The sequence below is a fragment of the Oncorhynchus keta genome, chromosome 9 (assembly GCF_023373465.1).
Source record: "Oncorhynchus keta strain PuntledgeMale-10-30-2019 chromosome 9, Oket_V2, whole genome shotgun sequence".
Classification (NCBI taxonomy): domain Eukaryota; kingdom Metazoa; phylum Chordata; class Actinopteri; order Salmoniformes; family Salmonidae; genus Oncorhynchus; species Oncorhynchus keta.
Genome location: NC_068429.1, coordinates 31298378 through 31317070, shown reverse-complemented (window position 1 = coordinate 31317070; position 18693 = coordinate 31298378). Strand labels below are relative to the sequence as shown.

Genomic DNA, 18693 nt, shown 5'->3' with positions numbered 1-18693 from the left:
GTAGTGAGGTCTGCACAACACATCACCGGGGGCAAACTACCTGCCCTCCAGGACACCTACACCACCCGATGTCACAGGAAGCCCAAAAAGATTGTCAAGTACCACAACCACCCGAGCCACTTCCTGTTCACCACGTTATCATCCAGAAGGCGAGGTCAGTGCAGGTGCATTAAAGCGGGGACGGAGAGACTGAAAACAACTTCTTTCTCAAGGCCATCAGACTGTTAAACAGCCATCACTAACATTGAGTGGCAGCTGCCAACATACTGACTCACCTCTAGCCACTTTAATAATGAAAAAATTGATGTAATAGATGTATCAGTAGCCACTTTAAACAATGCCACTTTATATAATGTTTACATACCCTACATTACTCATTTTATATGTATATACTGTACTCTATACCATCTACTGCATCTTACCTATGCCGTTCAGCCATCGCTCATTCATATATTTTTATGTACATATCCTTATTCATTCCTTTACACTTGTGTGTATAAGGTAGTTGTTGTGAAATTCTTAGGTTAGATTACCTGTTAGATATTACTGCATTGTCGGATCTAGAAGCACAAGCATTTTGCTATACTTGCATTATTAACATCTGCTAAACATGTGTATGTGACCAATAAAATTTGATTTGATTTTGATTTACATTATCACCGCATGTTGGCTTATGTTCCAATGCATTGTTGTTCGTACCATTTAAAAATATATTTCAGAATTTGAGGTACAGTAAGGGTGGATATGATCAGACCTGTAATATATCAGTTGTTGTATTACCTGTGAGGCAAAGCTGAGTGAGAATACATTTCAATAATATTTACATTTTCCTGGGCTGATTGGGAGGGGGGTGTTCTACTACACTAACATATGGAATTTCTTTAAGATGGTCATACCAACGATCATTTAGATATTTGATTTTGAAATATTAGGTATAAAAATATATTTATAATACATGATGAAACATTGAATTTGGCCTTACTGCTACCATATATACTTCCATTCATTTTTTAAAAACTGGTACTGGGCTATCTGTGAGGCTATCCATAAAGGTGTCATAATAGTTTGCAGGCCAAACCGTTCGGACGCTACAGACGTTTTTATGAGAAGACCGATTTTCTGGATGTCTCATGGTCTGACAAACACCTCTCTAGCTCTGCCACCTTTCACCACAGATGCAGAAGGCCAACATCGGCGGATGCGGTGGACTGAGATGCAGCCTATGCAAAAAACAGATATCTATAGCTGAAACATACTGATTTTTATGGGAATGTTTTTCTTGTGCTAATTAGATTTCTGCATGGACCTGGAAATTGACTCAAGGTTTAAATATTACTAGCCACCAAGCAATTTTATGAAGTTAGCTAGCCCAGATGGGTTCCCAATCTTCCAACCTCATAACTAGCTACCAAGAAGCCATTTCAGCCTATCAAGTTAGAGTAGCTAGCTTGTTTAACTGTCTTAGCTAGCATGCCTTCTGGCAGAGTTGGTAGACTGAAAAGGAAGCAATAACTAAATATACTGAATAAAATACATATTTTTTTCAATCCTCTATCCAGATTTTGGCAAAGATGCAGAGAAGCATATTTAGTTTCCTTAAAAAAATAACCAGTGGTCAGACGGTGACAGACAACTCAAATGTAATGCCCATTCTAGACAATCAGAAACAAGCATTAAAAAAATGCTGTGGTATATGTAAGGGATAAACGGCGATATTCTGTACATTATCTTGGAAATAATGGACGGTCTTCCTCCTCCATTTGCGTAGTTCATTTTCCTAAGGTAATGTACAGAAGGGGAGAGTTTATCCCGGTTATACCACAGTTGCCAAAGAAAACAATATGAAAGCACACATTTACCTGTAGAAATACAAATAATTCATTGATATTCACATTTTTATAAGCAAATTCATACTTTCTTACTTTTTGGTTGCTGGAGACGTGACCCAATCGCTTGTTTAATTTGTTCAATATTTATGGACGTGACCCCCATTCATCCTTTATGTTCTGTTGCCATGCTCAATGGCAATGTCCTTATCCCTTGCTTGCTGCTAGCTCGCCATCTAGCTACGGCTACACAGTCACGACATCTGCAGCCAGAATAACAGCAAAGTGTATTCTGTTGCGTTTGTTTATGCTGTTTATCCCACTTATACCACAGTTGCCAGAGAAAACAATACTAGAAGCACACATTTAATGATAGAAAGAAAAATGATTTGTTGATATTTGAATTTATATAAGCAAATTCATACTTTCTCATATTTTGGTTGAAAACCCAGTCGTTTGTTCGATTGGTTTGATATTTATGGACGTGCCCCAGTCGTTCGTTTTTTATGTTCGCTGGCAATGTTCTTATCCCTTGCTTGCTAGCTAGCCAGCTAGCTTCGGCTAACACAGTCACGACCTCAGCAGACAGAAAAACAGCAAAGTATATGTTTTCTATTGACATTCATTTGGACACATCCATAACAATAAGCTGATAATGGCCGGTTTTGCCTGGCATAGCTAGAAAAGTTTGCCTTCTCGCCAGGACACTCAACACTGTTCATTTCAAGGAGAGCACATTGCATTTCAAACACTAGGCTTGAAGCTAGCTAAATATTTTGTTGCTAGTAAACCTGCCATTATGACAACCATTCAAAAATATCAGTTGCTGAATACAGCTGGTCAAACTACACTGAACAAACATAAAAACGCATCCCTTTTAGTGAGCATTTATCCTTTACCAAGATAATCCATCCACCTGACAGGTGTGGCAAATCAAAAAGCTAATTAAACAGCATGATCATTACACAGGTGAACCGTGTGCTGGGGACAAGAAAAGTTCACTCTAAAATGTGCAGTTTTGTCACACAACACAATGCCACAGATGTCTCAAGTTTTGAGGGAGAATGCAATTGGCATGCTGACTGCAGGTAGGTCCACCAGAGCTGTTGATAGAGAATTGAATGTTCATTTCTCTACCATAAGCTGCCTATGTCGTTGTTTTAGAGAATTTGGTAGTACGTCCAACTGGCCTCACAACCACAGATCATGTGTAGGGTGGGCCCAGCTTGGGTGGGTTGGCCTATGCCCTCCAAGGACCACCCATGGCAGCAGCCCTGCCCAGTCATGTGAAATCCATAGGATAGAGCCTAATTTATTTATTTAAATTGACTGATTTCCTTATATGAACTGTTGCATGTTGCATGTTTATATTTTTGTTCAGTGTAGGATATATGTGAGGATTTGACAGCTTAGCGCCACTCACGTCATGACTGTAACAGTTGGGACCAGAGAAATTCATGTTCATCACTCTCCACGTTAGGTCATCAGATGCTCCAAGAAATGTCTCTGCAAAAACAAATCAATGCTAGCTAGCTAGCTACGTTTTTTCCTTGTTGGACCTGCGTTCACAATGTATCCAATTTCGGTTTGTGTGTTCGTTGGTTTAGCCTTATGTAACTTTGTAGCAAATATGGTCTGCATCTGTAGGTTCTTATTTGCGTTATGATTGCAAGGTGTCCCGATATCTTTTCCAACTGTCCCGTTATCTGTTTTAATGACCATTCTCGAATGCCTCAGGGACAAGTATTCAACAATGCTGTGGTATAAAAAGCCCTAGTTTGCCAACCACATTCTCATCCATATTGGAGAGAGCACTTTAGAGTACCCTTTGGTTTGTTCTCCATTAACGTTTTTAATAATACAACATTAATTTGGTAAGTGGCTATTTGTTAGTATTATGGTGACACATGTGCATGCACGCAGACTCTCATATACTGGGCCAGCCTCACACATGTTAATCCCCAACACACACATACACACACGTACACACACACAGGCACAAACACACGACACATTGCACACACACTCTAAACACACAAAGTTGGACGTGATGCATTCTGTTTCCCAGCACGCGGGGCAAAATCATTTATGAATCCCCTCCTTCCTATCTCCCCTCTCAATTATATGATGTATTGTTACGTTCTGACAGCCAACACTCAAATTAGTCTAAACTAATTAGCTTAAAGCAGGCCTCATTAAATTACCTGCCTTGGATTTGTCATTGCCATAGCATTTCAGGTTAGTGGCAAAACAACCTAAGTCACCGCCACCCGTTTGTTCCAGTATCAGTTCTGCAACCATAGCAGAAAACACTCAGTGGCTGTAGTCAGTGTTGTTATTGATTTATTTTGACCGAATGCTATTGTATGCAACATCACAATGGGGAACATAGCATAGAGTAAACCGAATGAGCATGGGTACTCTGGTAGTCATGGGTATATAGCCTAGCTTATATGGATGCAGATAGACAAAACTGGAATTTGGATGTGTCAGAGACTGAACTGATCCACAAATCCTACAGAATCATCACAGGTGAATGCTTTGGCAGATATAATCATTGATTTGATGGTATACTGTAAAAGGAAAACCAAATACACATCTGCCAGTACATACTGTACATATAGCTGACATTACTGTACAGTAACTTTTGTAAGCAAACAATTCTTCCCCCCATTTCACAGTAAAATATTAGACCCATTAAATGTTGTCTGCTCTTTTACGACTTGTTATTGTCTAATAAAATGTGAAAGGGGAAGAATTTCTGCATACAGTAGCACTAATTTGATAGCATACTGTTGGTGCTCTACAGCCAGGGGCCTAAATTCTTAAATGCAATTATAGATGAAAATGGTTTTCTTATCAGTAACTAAAGACATGACTCCACTGGCAAGTGGGATAATAATGTGTGGTGACATTGTACAATAACTAAATGTATCATTTTAATAATGCTCTGTCAGAAATGGTTTAAATTCTGTCTGGAATTATTATCGGCAGGGGCAGTCTGGGACAGATATTCGGCCTTGGCATTTTATCTACACCAGCCCACATCACATCACACCGCCATATGTCAAAGCCATATCATATAGTATCTTGGTTGTAAATATTGAGAGGAGAAATTAAAATACACCTACAGAAAATACACCTACAGAAAGCTGAGACCCCCACTTTCTTCGACAGGGACAATGGTTCCAAAGCTGTGTTTTTCCCGCAATTGCATTTTGAAATGTATGATCAGAAAGCATTTTTCTCTTGAGCGAGTCAGGGCAGAGGAGAGTGGCTCGCCCATCACAGCAGCATGCCACAGCGAAGGCAAAGGCACAGGGGCAGGGCGAGTCGGGGAAGAGGAGAGTGGCTCGCCCATCACAGCAGCATGCCACAGCGAAGGCACAGGCACAGGCACAGGGGCAGGGCAGACACTTTCATTATAGGAATCATGAAAGGGAAAGGGAAACGGAATACCAAGTCAGTTGTACAACAGATGGCACCGACGGAGATGGTCGCCTCGCTTCACGTTCCTAGGAAACTATGCAGTATTTTGTTTTTTTTATGTGTTATTTCTTACAATGTTACCCCAGGAAATCTTAAGTCTTTTCACATACAGCCTAGAAAAACTATTGGATATAAGAGCAACGTCAACTTACCAACATTACGACTTGGAATACGACTTTCCCGAAGCGGATCCTCTGTTTGGACTACCATCCAGGACAATGGATCGGATCCCAGTAGGCGACCCAAAACAATGGCGCCATAGAAGGGGCAGACAGAGCGGTCTTCTGGTCAGTCTCCGTAGATAGGCACATTGCGCACCACTCCCGAGTATACTACTCGCCAATGTCCAGGCTCTTGACAACAAGGTAGACAAAATTTGAGCAAGGGTTGCCTTCCAGAGAGACATCAGAGATTGTAACATCCTCTGTTTCATGGAAACATGGCTCACTCGGGATACATTATCAGAGTCAGTACAGCCACCCGGTTTCTTCACACATCGCGCCGACAGAAACAAACATCTCTCTGGTAAAAAGAAGGGTGGAGGTGTATGCCTTATGATTAACGAGTCGTGGTGTGATCATAACAACATACAGGAACTCAAGTCCTTTTGTTCACCTGACCCAGAATTCCTTACAATCAAATGCCGACCGCATTATCTAACAAGAGCATTCACTTTGATTATAATTACAGCCGTGTATATCCCCTCCCAAGCAGACACCTCAACGGCCCTGAAATAACTTTCTTGGACTCTATGTAAACTGGAAACCACGCTGCATTTATTGTCGCAGGGGATATTAACAAGGCTTATCTGAAAACAAGGCTCCCTAAATTTTATCAGCATATCGAATGCGCGACCCAGGCTGGATCATTGCTACTCTAACTTCCGCGACGCATACAAAGCCCTCCCTCGCCCTCCTTTTGGCAAATCTGACCACGACTCCATTTGGTTGCTCCCAGCCTATAGACAGATATTAAAACAGGAAGCGCCCGTGCTCAGATCTGTTCAATGCTGGTCCGACCAATCTGATTATACTTTTCAAGATTGCTTCGATCACATGGACTGGTATTTGTTCCGGATAGCCTCAGACAACAACATTGATGTATGCACTGATTCGTGAGCGAGGTTAGTAGCACGTGCATCGGTAATGTTGTACCCACGGTGACTATTAAAACCTTCCCCAACCAGAAACCGTGGATTGATGGCAGCAATCGCACAAAACTGAAAGCGCGAACCACTGCTTTTAATCATGGCAAGGCGACTGGAAAACATGACAGAATACAAAGAGTGTAGTTATTTCCTCCACAAGGCAATCAAAGAAGCTAAGCATCAGTATAGAGACAAAGTAGAGTTGCAATTCAACGGCTCAGACACGTGACGTATGTGGCAGGATCTACAGTCAATCACAAAAAGAAAGCCAGCACCACCGATGTCATGCTCCCAGACAAACTAAACAACTTCTTTGCTCGCTCTGAGGACAATACAGTGCCACATACAGTGCCACTGACACAGCCCACTACCAAAACAGTGCCACATACAGTGCCACTGACACAGCCCACTACCAAAACCTACGAAAGCCACCACCGATGCCATGCTCCCAGACAAACTAAACAACTACTTTGCTCGCTCTGAGGACAATACAGTGACACTGACATAGCCCACTACCAAAACCTATGGGCTCTCCTTCACCGCAGCCAATGTGAGTAAAACATTTAAACGTGTTAACCCTCCCCAGAGCATGCGCAGACCAGCTGGCTGGTGTGTTTACAGACCTATTCAATCAACCCTATCCCAGTCTGCTGTTCCCACATGCTTCAAGAGGGCCACCATTGTTCCTGTTCCCAAGAAAGCAAATGTAACTGAGCTAAACTAGAAGTAGCACTCACTTCTGTCATCATGAAGTGCTTTGAGAGACTAGTCAATGATCACATCATCTCCACCCTCCCTGACACCCTAGACCCACTCCCATTTGCTTACCGCCCCAATAGGTCCACAGACGACGCAATCGCAATCAGACTGCACACTGCCCTAACCCATCTGGACAAGAGGAATACCTATGTAAGAAGGCTGTTCATCGATTACAGCTCAGCATTTAACACCATAGCACCCTCCAAACTCGTCATTAAGCTTGAGACCCTAGGTCTCATCCCGTCCTGTGCAACTGGGTCCTGGACTTTTTGACAGGCCTCCCCCAGGTGGTGAGCATAGGAAACAACATCTCCACCCCGAGCCCCACAAGGGTGCGTTCTCAGTCCTCTCCTGTACTCCTTGTTTACCCTACCATGGTTGGCTTGATTACCAACAACAACGAGACGGCCTACAGGGAGGAGGTGAGGGCCCTCGGAGTGTGGTGTCAGGAAAATAACCTCCCACTCAACGTCAACAAAACAAAGAAGATGATCGGGGACTTCAGGAAACAGCAGAGGTTGCACCCCCCTATCCACATCCCATATAAAGCACCCCCCTATCCACATTGATGGGACAGTAGTGGAGAAGGTGGAAAGTTCCTCGGCATACACATCACGGACAAACTGAAATGGTCCACCCACACAGCCAGCGTGGTGAAGAAGGTGCAACAGCTCCTCTTCAACCTCAGGAGGCTTAAGAAAATTGGCTTGTCACCAAATTCACTCTTTTACAGATGCACATTCGAGAGCCTTCTTTTGGGCTGTATCACTGCCTCGTATGGCAACTGCTCCTCCGCCCATAACCGTTAGCTTCTCCAGAGGGTAGTGAGGTCTGCAAGACGCATCACCGGGGGCAAACTACCTGCCCTCCAGGACACCTACATCACCCGATGTCACAGGAAGGCCAAAATGATCATCAAGTACAACAACCACCCAAGCCACTGCCTGTTCACCACGCTATCATCCATTAGTCATCTCATATGTATATACTGTACTCTTACCTATGCCGTTCGGCCATCGCTCATCCATATATTCACGTCGGTTGTGATATCGCCCGGAATCAATACCGGTCTGTAGTGATACCTTTAGCACTGCGATGCAGTGCCTTAGACCGCTAAGCCACTCGGGAGACCATATTAATCCTTTTTTATATTTATTTTGGAGATTTTCTCATGGAGAGACCAAATGGTTAAAGAAAATAGACTAATTACTGAAAAAGCTTCTTATCAACAATGGTATTATTTTCAATTATTATTGTCTTTTTCTTTTAACTGCCACTAGTGTGTCCCCAAAACATTTACAACAAATACACTGCTCAAAAAAATAAAGGAAAAAAAAGGAAAAGGAAAAAGGAAAAAGGAAAAATAAAAAATAAACACTTAAACAACACAATGTAACTCCAAGTCAATCACACTTCTGTGAAATCAAACTGTCCACTTAGGAAGCAACACTGATTGACAATACATTTCACATGCTGTTGTGCAAATGGAATAGGCAGCAGGTGGAAATTATAGGCAATTAGCAAGACACCCCCAATAAAGGAGTGGTTCTGCAGGTGGTGACCACAGACCACTTCTCAGTTCCTATGCTTCCTGGCTGATGTTTTGGTCACTTTTGAATGCTGGCAGTGCTTTCACTCTAGTGGTAGCATGAGACCGAGTCTACACCCCACACAAGTGGCTCAGGTAGTGCAGCTCATCCTGAATGGCACATCAATGCGAGCTGTGGCAAGAAGGTTTGCTGTGTCTGTCAGCGTAGTGTCCAGAGCATGGAGGCGCTACCAGGAGACAGGCCAGTACATCAGGAGACGTGGAGGAGGCCGTAGGAGGACAACAACTCAGCAGCAGGACCGCTACCTCCGCCTTTGTGCAAGGAGGAGCAGGAGGAGCACTGCCAGAGTCCTGCGAAATGACCTCCAGCAGGCCACAAATGTGCATGTGTCTGCTCAAACGGTCAGAAACAGAATCCATGAGGGTGGTATGAGGGCCCGACGTCCACAGGTGGGGGTTGTGCTTACAGCCCAACACCGTGCAGGTCGTTTGGCATTTGCCAGAGAACACCAAGATTGGCAAATTCGCCACTGGCGCCCTGTGCTCTTCACAGATGAAAGCTGGTTCACACTGAGCACATGTGACAGACGTGACAGAGTCTGGAGAAGCCGTGGAGAACATTCTGCTGCCTGCAACATCCTCCAGCATGACCGGTTTGGCGTTGGGTCAGTCATGGTGTGGGGTGGCATTTCTTTGGGGGGCCGCACAGCCTTCCATGTGCTCGCCAGAGGTAGCCTGACTGCCATTAGGTACCGAGATGAGATCCTCAGACCCCTTGTGAGACCATATGCTGGTGCGGTTGGCCCTGGGTTCCTCTTAATGCACCTCATGTGGCTGGAGTGTGTCAGTAGTTACTGCAAGAGGAAGGCATTGATGCAATGGACTGGCCCGCCCGTTCCCCAGACCTGAATCCAATTGAGCACATCTGGGACATCATGTCTCGCTCCATCCACCAACGCCACATTGCACCACAGACTGTCCAGGAGTTGATGCTTTAGTCCAGGTCTGGGAGGAGATCCCTGAGGAGACCATCCGCCACCTCATCAAGATCATGCCCAGGCGTTGTAGGGAGGTCATACAGGCACGTGGAGGCCACACACAGTACTGAGCCTCATTTGGACTTGTTTTAAGGACATTACATCAAAGTTGGATCAGCCTGTAGTGTGGTTTTCCACTTTAATTTTGAGTGTGACTCCAAATCCAGACCTCCATGGGTTGATAAATTTGATTTCCATTGATCATTTTTGTGTGATTTTGTTGTCAGCACATTCAACTATGTAAAGAAAAAAGTATTTAATTAATTTAGATCTAGGATGTGTTATTTTAGTGTTCCCTTTATTTATTTGAGCAGTGTACACATTGTAAAATAAGTAAAAGTGTGTAACAAATAGAATATTTTGTGCTGAAACTCTCATATCATTCACCAATGGTATTCACTAAGTTGATGGTTTAAATTTAGGATAATGTTTTGCAGCTTTTTCATTCTGTGTTTTATTTTAAAATCATCTTATTGTATTTTAAATATATTAATATATTTTATGTGATAAGGTCACACAGAGGGCCATAGATAAATACATACACCTGTAATAATCTGAAGTACACAAAAAGGCCACTAGATGTCATCTGATAAAATTCCATATATTCCTTGAATGTTACCAACATTCTGGTAGTTTACTGGTAAACTTTGATAGTTTCCAGTAATATACCTTCCATTTGCAACCCTAGCCCTGTCTCTTAATTTGTGTGCCAGTTGTCTAAGACTGGGTAGATATAACAAGTTATGTATGGTCATCAGAGTATGAGCTGAAAACAAGCCCAGACTTGTCCACTCTGACCTGAGATCTGTCAAACAGACTTTTTGAGTGAGATATTTTGATTATTGAGACCTTCTCACAACCAGTGTCATTTGACCTCGAGAGCAGTGCCAATCCATATCATTATAAATCTTTGTTAGCTTTAATGAGGTTTGCCTACAGAGAACCTTGCAGGCTGGTCTCATCCATGTATTGCCAATGTGTCTAATTCCTCTGATCCAGTGGCTTTACAGTATTGATTGGACAGAGGTTAGCATTCAAAGCTACAGAAAGTCATTTTGATACACTTTGGGCCATAATTTTCCAGATGAATCTAACCAATATATCTTCAGATAATGAATGTATCTCAAGGGAATGATCATTTAAGGATATCACACCAATCTCGCCATATTGAATACAGCACTGCTCAGGTGTTTAAACGATCCAGGAAATCACTTGTCAATAGGCAAAGTTTTCCCTAGTAATTTATACCCAAGAGAACGGCAGACAGTGCTTCCCCATGTAAACCTGCTCCATGCTACATCATATCATAAAGCAGCCTCTTAACCTTGTCTGGCACCAATTAGTTTGGAGAAAGAGAAGGCCACACATCCAGGGATGTAATTCATTTTCATCTGCTGAAAGGGCAACATTCCTCGTTAGTATGGAGAGCTGCAATCTGGGGCCTGACAATTCGGGGAGGAGGATACGAGGGGCCTGAGATTGAAAAAAAAAGGAAAACAGAAATTAATACACAAATCATATCACATTGAAAACAGCCTTTCAGTGACAATGTCTTGCTAGTTTTCCGTCAACGCCGATTAGACTAATTACTTTAAATCTGTTTCACCTTCGCTGACACCCCAGGATTTAAAAATAATTATACTCATCATGTAATAATATCTCCCCTTCTTTCTCTTCCCCCTCTTTCTCTCTATCTGTCTTTCCACAGGTCTTCACAGAATGGAGCGAGAATGAACAGAGAGCGGCTGAAAGAAAAGCATGAACTGGAGGTTTATTGAGGTCATCTGCTTCCTGTTTATATGGGACCATATAACAGTTCAGTCTTCCCGCCAGGACCCGTCCGCCGCCGAGCAACATGTTACCAAGCAGTTTGATTGGCTCATCTCCGACCGCGGACCTTTCCACCACTCTCGGAGCTACCTCTCCTTTGTGGAAAGATTCCGCCAAGGATTTACAACCAGATATAAAATTTATAGGTGAGTTCACTTTCATTTGTGCGTTTTGGTGGTGCTGATGTTGTAGAGGTTTTAAAGACACTCTCTGACTAAATGTTTTTTCTATTTTGAGTCCAGATTGTTGGTTTCTTTGGAAGGGACCTTGCAAAAGTGTACTGTGTAAAAGTTTTGTGTGAAAGTGGACCCTTTTTACAGAGTTAGTGTACTTCCCCACCACACACAGGATAGTTGGGGAAGGAGTGTCCTAAGATAAAGTTGATGGGATAACTGTTTTTTTTTTCAAGGAAGTTTTCGTAATCTATTTCTAACTTTCACAGATTGGTAGACAGACCATGCTTTCTTATCCTGTTCTATTGTGTGTCCCACCAAGAAACAAGGCACCAATAGTACTCATCTCACTGTTTGGCTGTGGTCTGTGTTATGGTATTATGGCCCAATCAGCAGGCTAGCTTTGTTAAGGGGATGGAGTGGATGTGCTGTGTGTTAGGCTGTGTGTCTGCTTAGAGGCAGGGGCTTAAGTGTGTTATAAATAGGTTATGCAATCACCAGCCATTGCACTTATTTTCCTAACACATTGTGGCTCAGATAATCATTCCCCAATTACATAGTTATGTGAGGGAGATGGAGCCAGAGCCATCCTCTCTGATTAGCCTCTCAGACTCTACTGAATGGCTGTGTATAAAAAAGTGGCTATATTAAGACAAGATACAAAAGCTGCATGGCTTGGCAGTCTGGAGGAAACAAAACAGCTAAGTACTGCATCGATATTACTTGCTGTATATTTCAGTTCACTTTTTAAGTTCTCAGATTATAATTATGCACATTTCTCGTAGTCATGAGGTAGTGATCTATTCAGGGCTACTGGGTTTGTTTGATAATAACGACCCAAAAATGACAAGTTAAATATTAAGCCTGGCTAGAGGCAGGGAGGTCAGTGTATGATCCAATCATTTTATAATTACTCTTCTCCATGTTTGGTTATATTTTTGTCTTAAGGGAAAGAATAATTGGCAACATGATATTGACAAATACTGTCTTCTATTCCAGAAGCATGGTATAGTTGTCAAGGATTCTAGCTAGCATTTTTCTAATGGGACATGGTTGCCATTCTCTTGACAGGCATCAGCTTTCATGTCGTATTCTTTCCTCCCTGCTACGTTACGTGTTGTTAAATACATGATCTGCCAGAGTTGGATTCCAAATAGCATCCTTTTATTTTCCCTCTCTCTTTGCATTGTAAATACCCTTAGAATTGCCTGACAAGGTACAGAAAATAGATACCTAGGAGCTTCCCTTCCCTTTCAGACGAGTGTGCTTTGGTTTTCCTACTCTGCAGTCCAGAATCCTGGAGAGAGAAAGGCGAGAGAGAGGAAGAGTGAGAGACATAAGGAGACCAAGACAGAGACACAGAAAGAGAGACTCATCATCAACATGTAACATTCATTTAGCGATACAGTTAAATAGGGTCTCTCTCTTCCTTCTCTACTCTCCTTGTTTCATAGATTGCCGCAGCAGCCTCTGGTCCCCACAGGCTTTGCTGTCTTTATATTGTCACTTGTAAACAGATCATTTGCATAATATGTAGCTTGACAGCCTGGATAGCACACATACGCAGGAATCTCAGATGAACAGCCATCCATGGGCCCCGTGCTGCTGACGTGTGTTGCTTATGATGTTTGTTCGATTCATAAAAGAGCCAGCGGAGGCGGCATAGGCATTATGTGTTCGCCTGGGGAACGGAGTCTTTGGCATTGCAAGACAAATGTTGCGCAAGCAGGCTAGCTCGACTACCTCGACTAGCTTGACTACCTCCTTTCGTCTATTCTTTTTATAAAACAGTAGGAGGCATCAAATTCAGTTGTCAATGCAAGGTATCGTTTTACTTGTGACAAGACAATTGCATCTTGCATCAATACGGAGCGGAATCTAGTGCACTTCTCATTAAAAATGTACTGTGGAAATCTGCAATCACATCTGTCAGACATCTGGGCCACTGTCAGACAAACCAGTCTGAGTCATCTGTCAACTGGATGCAAGGATGTGGTGAAAAACTTTCACTTTAGTCTCCGTTTGTTGGAAGAGTGATATACATATCCTTCATTTTGATGAAGAGTGGGCTGCTTTTGACAAAGGGCAACCATGCCCTCCAGATCCTCCATCAAACTCAATGTGTTTTCCTAGAATATGCAAATGTAGAATACAACATTTGGAATACGTGAATGACTGTGGAAATTACTTGGCTGAGCCTTTTATGTACATGCACCGGGTAATATAGTACATAAATATATACTGCCAGTCTAGTGCCAATACAAAACCGAACCCTAATATTATGATTCACCCTGTTTGCACATCATCCAATCCAGTGGCGGTAATATGAAATTAGCTTTTGCAAAAATGTAAGACGTGTTGTGAAAACTATCCAATTATCTATGAAAAGTATCCAACTGGAATTGGCATACATGCTCCCAATAACATCGATTACCACAGTTGGATTGGAATAATCCATGATAAAAGGTCAAACTGCCAAAGCGCTCTTCGTTCTCCTACTCGGTCACCCTAAGGTTCCCAAACATCTTAGCTACAAACACAGTGCTAGCAGTTACAAAATGCCACCTTTTCCACCACTTCTTGGCTCCCATATGAAGCAACTGAGTCAAGAAATAAATATGGAACCTGCAGCAGATGCTAACTGGCAATGAGGAGTGAATAGCTTTGTAAATTTCCCCAAGGCTTCCACTGTCTTTGCAATTTACTAGTTAGAAAGTAGTTGAATCAAATTTGCAGGGAGATAAAGTATCCGTTATCAAGAAAGATTACCCAAAGGCGATTCGCAGGACAATGTCAATCTGATCAGAAACAAACAAATCTCCCTAGTCTTTATTAATGTGAGCACTGTGCCTCGTTCTGCAGGCCAAACACATAGATTTAGGATCGCTTGTGATCGTTTGGCACCTTGGAAAGGTCACCATCACTTGGAGCAAAAACACACTACACTGCAGGGCTACAATTACCCCACCTCCAGAGGTGTGTTTCTTCCTTCCCTAGGAATAATTGCAATCCATTGGTTAAGTAATCGGCTGCGATGTGGTAGTGCTATCGATTGCAATCTCTAAATCAAAGGGCTCTTTTTCTCTTTACATGAGCATGTACGCCACCTCCTGTACCGAGTACATCCTACGCCAGATAGACACTTTCTCTGTTGCAGAGTGTTGCAGTTTTGTAGATTGAATCGGTGTTGACTGGGTATCAATCCATGCTTGAGTTGTAGAATGGGCTGCTTTCACCTGGCCCTGTCTTCCTCTCTCTGTGGCGTATGTACTCAACTGTGTTTTTAGGAGGGCTGGGAATTGCCAGGGACCACACGTTACGATATTATCTGGTTACCCCTTTTTCTCCCCAATTTCTTGATATCCAATTGGTAGGTATAGTCCCATCGCTGCAACTCGCGCACGGACTTGGGAGAGGCAAAAATCGAGAGCCGTGCATCCTTTTCCGAAACACGATCCCGCCAAGCTGCACTGCTTTTTGAATGAACATCAAGCTATGAGGAAAAATTATGGCATTTTGGTGCAGGTACAGCTAACTAGTGCAAATAATATTGCGATATTGTCAAAATTGTACAATATAATATAATATCAAAAATAATATCCTCATATGTAACTGTATCAATTTTTTTCTCCATCAATAGTTTTTAGATGTTGCTGTGGTCATTGTTCACAGGCTCTATCTCAAGTCCTTGTCTACCAGAGAAATCCAATATAAATGCAAATCTCTGTCTGTTAATGCATTTTAAAAGGTTGGGAATCATCATTGTACTGTAATCAAAGAAGAGAGATGGAGGTTGTTATTAAGAAGGATAATGTTTATGAAAATGGCATGATGGTGCTCATTGATCTTGGATGTGGGGTTTGCGGTGTGCGAAGAGGAGGCTTGCCTCACACTGTCATTGGACCGAGATTCATTACCAACTGAAAGTTTATCCAGAGTTTGAATCGTTAATAGCCTCCACAATGATCTACAGATAAAATACCCAGAGGCATTACTCAGATGTCCACTCCAGCAGCTCTGTTAGAATTGGTCCTATTTTGAATATTTTGTTTCACAATTTTCCCATTGATAAAATGATAACTTGTGATTTGTGGGAGAGAGAGAGATGTTTTCTGCTTTTCAACAGAACATTGTACAAGTGGCAACAACATGCTGAATTGTGAGTACTACATTTGAATAATAACTAAAATACAATAAACAACAGATATAGGCAAAAAACTATGTTCATCATCAACTATTATGCAGGCGAACCATGGGCGGGATGGCATCAGAAATGCTCAATCCTGCAGTGGAACAGTTCCAGTTTAGTTGAGGAGCGGGTCTGGTTTAGGTCACAGAGGATCATTGGGGTGGGAACATATGGTGGTAGGGTTCGGATTTGAGAAGTGATCTTGCGAAGGATCTTGAGAGACTTTCCCTGCGAGTGTGGAGTGATGATACGCCCAGATTGGTGCATGCATCTGAGTAGGAGGTGTAGTCTGTGGCCATGATGATACAAACTGCTATTCTCTGGACTCTTGATTCTATCAGATTGTCTCTTGGTTAGCCCCGCGTGCCACATTGGGGCAACATGTTCCACCGCTGGTCGGATGTAGGTGGTGAATACCATTACTTGGTCCTCCTTAGGTATGTGGAAGTCCATCAGGCGTCGGAGGGGGAACAGATGTCGGCTGGCCTTTTCACAAATGTGCTCTACCTGGGTTGACCATCTTAGCTTTCCTTGAATGTAGATTCCTAGGATCTTGATAACCTCAACCTTTTGTAGTTCTATGTTTTTAATTGACAGGGGTGTTAGTATGGGTGGTGACTTGGTGAAGTGCACATGGGACACTTTCCACTTCTTATGGGGTGGCAGGGTAGCCTAGTGGTTAGAGCTTTGGACTAGTAACCGCATGGTTGTGAGTTCAAACCCCCAAGCTGACAAGGTACAAAACTGTCATTCTGGCCCTGAACAAGCAGTTAACCCACTGTTCCTAGGCTTTCATTGAAAATAAGAATTTGTTCTAAACTGACTTTCCTGGTTACATAAAGGTAAGATAGATATAATTATGGCTGGGCGATATGGCCTATAAATCATATATTTATTTTTTCAAACTTATGGTTGATTCACATCTACATTCTTTTACGTTTTATCTAAATAAGCTTTGTTGTTCAGTTAAAGGTCAAATACACTGCATTTCAAACAGTCAGAAATAATCTAATGAATTCCGGGCTTGTGAAATTATACCTAGGCTAAATATAAGCCTTCCAAAACCATAAGACCCACTAATTATTACATTATTTTATCAAGTACTTTAACCTGCCTTTTTGCAATAATCACAGATCTGGCATTCAAGTCTGTCTATGACAATTCCCTTATTTTGTAACCAAATGTAACCAGAACCATGCATAAAGCACATTCACTAATAATGACTAACTTCTTGTAGCAGACATTATAGAAAATTAGCACAGGTCTCATAAACAATCTCTCAATCACAAGCCCAGGTGCTAGTGAGTAGCCAGCTAATCTTTATATTTCAAATTGAACCAACTTGGATCTATGTGTCAGCTAACAAGGTAGAACAGTTTAATTGTTATGAACACACTCTTCTGTCCATCTCCAACTGTTTGAACAGCATGCTGGCCTGTCCACTTTGTTCAGATGTTAAAATCAAGTGGCCTGCCTAATTTCTCAGAATGAGAATGAGTTGCCAATTCCTTATCTAATTGTGTTTTATTTTTATTGCACATTTATAAAACACAGACTAGATAGCTATAAGGAATTGGCTAAAATGCTGCTAGCAGTATGTGGTACTGCAATTCCTCGCACGACAAACTGAGCATTATTTTCCAACTCCCATTTTAGTAGTGTCTGCTCTGTGCACAATATAAAAAGGGTATTGTTGGAAAGGGTAACTTCTGCTGTATTACAGTAAAATAAATCTTAGAATCAGTCCATATGACTGATTCTGTTGTACCAAACCTCAAATGCAAATGTGGAGTTGAAACCGTTTGTTAGAGAATAACAAGTGATATCTCATCTTTGTTGTTGTGAGTGACAGGGGAAGGGGCTTAGTGTGTGTGTAAATTCTAAGGTGCACACAGCCAGAGAGGAAGAGGCGAAGCGAGAGGTTTCACTCACCAATATCTGTCCAAAATAAAGCCCAAAGCCCAATGCGTTTCTAAGTTTGTCGCCTGCCTTTCCACCTTTGGGACAAAGGCACCCATGGTTAGGGCGGAAACATGAGCATCTTCTTACTATGTACAGATTTCTGACACAGTACAGAAGAAGCAAAGGAGACAAGACAAAAAATACTAAATGAGAACAAGTGGACAAACACTTTTGAAAAAAAAAGATAAATGAACTTGAAATTTGCAATAGAGGCATTTGGAATATATGGATAATGTAGGGTTAGCTACAGCTGTTTTTTCTATGCATCATCAAGACCGAACAGCAGCTTCGAGTAAGGTTAAGGGGGAGGTGTATGTCTCTTTGTTAACAACAGCTGGTGTGCACTCTCTAATGATAAGGAAGTCTTGAGGTTGTGTTTGCCTGAGTTAGAATACCTCATGATAAGCTGAAGACCATGCAAACAACACTGAACCATGCATGAGAGCACCACTGTAGCCGATGTGAGTAAGACCTTTAACCTGTTACTCCTACCCCCGACTTTTTTGAACATTCTGTTAAAAATCGCGCAACATTTCAGCGCCCTGCTGCTCATGCCAGGAATATAGTATATGCATATGATTAGTATGTGTGGATAGAAAACACTCAGACGTTTATAAAACTGGTTAAATCACGGCTGTGACTATAACAGAACGTGCGTTTCATCGAAAAGTGCAGGAAAATCTGATCACTGAAAATGGAAAAATATATCCATGCGCGACTTGAACCCATTGA

The 18693-nt window shown here is 42.1% G+C and overlaps 1 protein-coding gene across 1 annotated transcript in view; it reads left to right on the top strand.

Annotated features, from left to right (window-relative positions):
* The window catches only part of LOC118387543 (BMP/retinoic acid-inducible neural-specific protein 1), a 168761-nt gene that overhangs the window by 24335 nt on the left and 125733 nt on the right, over nt 1-18693 (top strand). The window contains exon 2 of the mRNA XM_035776005.2: nt 11516-11783. Coding sequence (XP_035631898.1) covers nt 11566-11783 — 218 coding nt within the window. The 5' untranslated portion in view covers nt 11516-11565. The remainder of the gene's footprint in view (nt 1-11515; nt 11784-18693) is intronic.